At 44.7% G+C, this 5,831-nt stretch overlaps 1 protein-coding gene across 1 annotated transcript in view; it reads left to right on the top strand.

The window, feature by feature from the left end:
* Positions 1-1,592: 1,592 nt before the first annotated feature.
* LOC104539173 (lysosome-associated membrane glycoprotein 3-like) overlaps positions 1,593-5,831 on the top strand; it is a 14,004-nt gene continuing 9,765 nt past the window's right edge. The window contains exons 1-2 of the mRNA XM_010182629.1: positions 1,593-1,638; positions 5,373-5,788. Of these exons, the coding sequence (XP_010180931.1) occupies positions 1,593-1,638; positions 5,373-5,788 (462 nt within the window). The remainder of the gene's footprint in view (positions 1,639-5,372; positions 5,789-5,831) is intronic.

Raw genomic sequence — 5,831 nt, 5'->3', positions numbered from 1 at the left:
GGAAAGAGCACAGAATTACCTGTCCTTTTTTTCCAGTCAAGGCAGAATGTATGAATTTATTAGAAGAAAAAAGTGTGCAAATGAACTTTCTGTAATTAGGCCATTCTGATGTGTGTAGAACCACACTTTCTTTGAAATTTATAAAAGTTATATCTAGTACGAAACTGTGGTTGGTGTCTCTATATGAAGTAATAACACATAGGAGCTTTCTTGCTATTTTTGAAGAAACGAGTGTCAGTAAAGGCACATCAGCACAGCTGGAAAAAAATCCCAAAACGTCTGCCCAAGATAATTTTATTTGTCCAACACACATGTCACAAAAGGCACAAGGTGGGTTTTACCCTTTAGTCATGTTCCTGAATCCCTGGGACTCAGAGGAGAGTGCAAAAGCTGCACACAAACAGTTCAGATTTGTGTATGTTAATGCTGCAGCTGTGAGGCAAGGAAGTTGTAGTTATAGTTACCCCCAAGATATCTGCATACCTTTGGCTACCAGTGGCTTATTAGAGATCACTAGCTGACCCACATGCATGTTGTGGATCATGTAGAAGGGCAAGGAGGAAAAAATGAGAATGTAGAAACACAATGCAAATATAGAGAACAAAATAAGTTGGAACTAATTTCAGCCAGTACCCAGATTTCTGGGGGCAAACTTCACCTTATTTGAGTTTTCAAGTAATTGGCCTTATCATGCTACTGCACTTCAATACTGGTATGAGAAAAAGAACGAGGAGCACACCAGATTCCCGGTGTGGGGCTTGCTTTGCTCCCTCCACCTCAAGCAGGCCCCAAGGCAAAGGCCCAGGGCTGGAAATGCAGCAGCACATGTGGGCAGGCGTAACGCTCGCCCGTTGCAGATCTCTGGTGTGTGGTACGTGGTCTGAGCACCTCCTGTCCTGCATGGATCGCAGGAGGCATCTCACGGGACAGAGGTGGGTCGTTGCTGTTTGCTGAGGGTTGTGTTTGGACCCAGCACTAATAGTGGGCCACCCAGGCTGATCCGCCTTGAAGAAGCTCAGTGCTTGGAGCAGGATTGAACCAGCAAAGGATGCTGATAGTCCCCAACTGGGACCAGAGCCTGTCTGGGGCTTTGCTCAGCCCTGTCTCGCTTTTAGCAGGTGCCCTGTGGAGACGGCTCAAGATCACACTTCTGTGTCTTAAGAGTTAGGCTCTTAAGAAAGTACTTTCTTAAAAAAACAGTGGGGAAAGCACTGATTTACAGGTCTTAACCCTCCACCGGGGTACAGCTGCAGTCTGCACCAGGTTATCAAAACTGGAAAGAGGAGCATGAAGATTTACATGGCCTTGCAGAGAGCCACAGGTCTCAGCTGCAGAGTGAGAGCCTCTCTTTCCCCCAGTTACCCACACAGTCCTTTCTGTTTTCATTTTCTTTCCTAACCATCACTTATTTCCTTCTGTGGTAGTTTACAGATGAGAAGCATCTCTCTCCTCCTCTCTCCACCTCCCTCCCAGCCATGTGACTGAGCACTCCCTGCATCAAGTGAAACTTCTCAGTCCCCAGCAAACCTCGATTCCCTTTCCACCCACTCCTCGGTGAGAAGCAGCATCTCAAACCTGCAGCTGTGCTGGCCATGGGGAGGAGTGCATGGTGGTTCATCTTGCTAAGTTTCATCTGTGGTGAGTAACAGCCTCCATAATGTCTATCAGAAAAATGAGGTAGAATATGGTAGTTTTGTTTCCTTGCAGTTAGGACAGTGCCTAACAGACTGATAACTTTAATCAGTTTTGTTGCTAGTACTAAGGTTGCTTTTAATAAATTCTAATGAATTTAATATAAGAAATAACTATAACTACATTTAATTGCAGCTGTTATAGACTTTGACTGATGTTTCCCTGTGTAGTATTTTACCTTGTCCTCTGTAGTGACATAAACTCTGACTATGTGATGGAGTCAGCTCAAAATAGAAGAAAGGGCTAGAAGCGGGCTTTCTGGGGCTTGCTTTTCTTAATTAAAAATAACTTCCAGACCAGTAGAACTGACTGAAGGTCTTGAGTGAGGCAAGCAGAAGAAAAACTAAGTGTTGCTTGAGTCATTTTTCTGCATTGTGAGATGCAGAGCATGATTAGGAAAGCAAGAGGGAGGCAGGGGGCTTGGGAAGGCAAGCTGGAGCTTATCTCAATGACAAAACACATCAAAGTCACTGTTCAGTCCTTAATGCCACTCTGTGAAAATCTGTGGGACCAGCGTGGTCAAGGACGTGTCCCAGCATGTTAAGTCATCCCTCAGTACCTGCAGCAGTACAAAATCTGCCAGGTGAGGGACAGAGCATGAGTTAATCTGTGTAACGGCTAAAGGTCTGAGCTTGCCAGTAGAGCGCTGGATTTCTGCTGGGATCACACAGGTAACAACCCCTGTCTCCCTCCCAGCGCGGTGGGAAACAGCCCAGGGACTCGACCATGAGCAGCTCCTGCCCCATCTGCTGTGCTTTCCTGTGCCTACTTCATAGCCAGAGCCTGCTGAAGTAGCTCCAAAATGTGTACACCAAAGGAGAGTAAGATCAGACTGAGAAATAGTAACTCAGTGGTCAGCAAGGATGCCTTTCACCAGCAAGACCTTGTTTCCTCAGCTCTTTATCCATTTTTTATTATTCCTTTAGTAACTTGTTGTGAAGTTTTATTAATGCCAAGAAGTCACAACTTTCTGTGCAAAACAGAGAATTAAAGATAATTAGAACTTAAGAGATAAATATCTGATGGGTTGGAGGTTTCAGAAGCTGCTCCTATGTTAGAGGGGAGCTATGACAGTACCAAAACCTTTTAGAAAACCTTGGTGCTTTTCCAGTTCCTCAAGGACTCAAACCAAAGCAGCCAGAGCCAGTGAGAGCATTTTCAGTGATTGTAGGAGCCAGGTTGGGTTTTTGTGTCCACATGAAACCAGTCAGCTAAACATGGGTGTTTCTTCTGGGCAGCGTAAAGTGGAACAAAGCCGCTGGGTGGCTGAGCAGCAGGGCGTGGTTGGACGAGAAGGGGGAAAAGTCCCCAGCAAGAATTTTTTACCTGCTCCCTCACAGGACGGCAGAGAAATGTCACAGCCAGACCACAGCACTGAGTGCTCCTCCGCCCACCGTAAGGCCTGGGAGCAGGGTGGTGACGTTCTTTTGCTGGCATTGACCAAACCTCCCGGTCACCAAAGCATGAAAACACGGTCTACAGGGCCAGACTGGGGACAGTGAATTTCTGAGAGCTGCACTAGTTCCTTTCTGAGAATTTTGTTCTGAGGCATTGCATGCGTGGAGGCTTGAGGGGCAGAAACACAGCCCTTGGCATTTGTGACGCACAACTTCGAAGCCGAGGTGACACATGGGCCACCTCAAAGACTTTTCTGACTTTACCTCTCAGTGGCCCTGTCAGGATGGATGTTTCACTAGAGGAAAATAGTTAGCTTGAAATACTATTTTTGGGGAAAATGAAGTTTCATTTAAAAGCTATGGGCAGCATCCAATGTTAGTGAAATAACATTTCCCTATACGTCTGTAAGAAAAGTACTATCTGGTCAGTAATCAAAACCAATCTGTTAACTGATGAAAACTAAGAGGTACTGACTATTTAGGATGTATGTATATTTAAATATGTATTATTTTGCAATCTTATGGGGGTAGAAAAAAAAGGTGGAAATTGCAACTTCTTCTTTTTTGTTTTTATCATGCCAGTACACTTACACGCAACTGCCTACAGCTGGTATATGCAACTTCTCTGATTTTCCACTGGCGCTACTGATGTGAGCACTCAGGAAAGGAGATAAGTTACCTGCTCTTCAGTTCTGCCAGCCGGTGTGGTAAAGTCTAGGGGAAAGAGGTGAAACCCAGGCAATTTTAGGAGTATGGAGTGTACATCTTCACTTCTGCTCTCATCTAGCATAGCCATTTTAAGGGAGAATTGAAGTGTGGGTTCAGATCTATACATCTGTTCTCACTTCTTTCATTTTGATCTTGACCCAGTAGGTTTTATTATTCTGATATAGTCTATGTGTATCCTTAAATGGTGGGATTTTGTGAATTCAGCCATTGTTGCAGATCTCTGTTCATGCTGAGTGAAAATAAATAAAAAAAAGAAGATGAACTTGTGAGATTTCAGCCATTTCTATTCTGAATGTGCCTCTGGCCTTAATCAATCCTAAAATCCAAATCTCAGCAACCTGCCTGCCATGAAGCTTTGATACCAAGTCATGAGATATTTCTTTGGAAAAAAACAGCATACAATAAACTTCTCAGTGTGCTGTGGCATCCTCTGTCGAGCTCTACCACTAAGAATGTGAGCTGTCTTGGACTTTTGGGTCCCTTCTGTCTCTGAACTGGGGAATTAATCACTGTCCTCCAGCTAATTTAGGCAGTAAAGCATTTAACTACACCTGAAGCTTCATGCCCATTTTGAAATTCATATATGTCAGTGATTTACGATTTCTTTTAGCTTGACCTTGTCTTTACAGAGTCTTGTTGCATACTCAAAATCAAAGATTCATGTAGAAGAGTTGTGACCTTCATCTATTCCACAATGTACTTTTCCCACTTTTTCTTCATCATTTACATTTAGAAGCCAGGAATTTCATTTTCAGTTCTGCAAGGGTCATGCTTCTGTAAATGTTATAGGATGCAAGTGTAATTTTGGTGCTGTGACTGTTTTTAGATGTGGTCCAAAAAGCCCCTGGATGGTGTACCCTGAAATTCGTTTCTTATTGCTGAAAGAGCATCATGAAGAGGGCTGATCTTTCTTTGTTTGGAGCATCCCCCTGGGACCTCCCAGGAGGAAGAACTTCAGGGTTCAATCCAGCATGGCTACAACAAAATCATAAATAAATGTCTGGAATTTCCCTGTCTCCCAGATTGGTTTCCCAGTATATTGTGAATCACTGTAAGACCATTACGCTGCCTCACTTCCTTCACACACACAAAATGTTCCCTTTCCCCATGCTTTGTTGCTTTGGTAAGTAACCAACCACCCCTTCACCTGTTACACTCACTTCATCTTCCTTAGACCCTGATAATTTGCCTCTAGCAAATGTTGCTGTACTGCTGCCTGTAGGGGAATTGCCGTGCTGCGTGGGGATTGTACGAGGTCTGCTCACACCTCTGGCTTCTTCAGCAGTAAAAGCAGTGTGTGGGGAGCCAGGAGCCAACCTGTTTCTGCTGCAGTGGGTATATTCAGAGGTGTGAAGATCGGAGGAGTGGTGAAAAGTTAGGGACAGTCCTACAGCAGGTGTGCTTTCACCCTCCTGTCATGACTAGACCCAAATGAAGAATAAAATCATATCATCCATTTGATAGCAAAATCAGTGCAGTTATTATGTTGTGGGTATCAACAAAAAAGTTAAATGTAAAGGCTTGCAGACCACTGACTAATTTGTTTCTTTGCAGCATTTTCCTCCTGCTTTGCCGAAGAGGCCCTGGGGGTCGAACTGTCTCCAGAAACCACATCCTTCCACCACACAGCTACTTCTGCTCAGCCACTTTCCTTTTATCATTCTTCACCCCAGCCAGGCACCACAGTTCATGGTAACAGCACTGGCTCTCTTAAAACACAAATAAGCCATAGAACAACTGTGCAGACAACAGACCAGCACCAGGCAACAACAGCACCAGACCATCGCACAACAACCCAGGCAGGGGCACCCACCATACAAGTCACCAGACAGACACCTCCCACAGAGGTACCCACAACAGCATCAGACAACAGAACTACAGCTACAACCCAGGCAATGGAAACAGTTACAGCTGCAGCAAAGAACACAACCCTACACCCTATGTCCTCAACCAAGCAAGCCAGAACACACGTGAGCACAAAAATGACAGCAGCAGCCACAAACACAACGCAAA

This window comes from Mesitornis unicolor, unplaced genomic scaffold (assembly GCF_000695765.1).
Source record: "Mesitornis unicolor isolate BGI_N332 unplaced genomic scaffold, ASM69576v1 scaffold51744, whole genome shotgun sequence".
Taxonomy (NCBI): Eukaryota; Metazoa; Chordata; class Aves; order Mesitornithiformes; family Mesitornithidae; genus Mesitornis; species Mesitornis unicolor.
The sequence above is the reverse complement of the archived record's forward strand: the minus strand, read 5'-3'. Positions and strand labels throughout refer to the sequence as shown.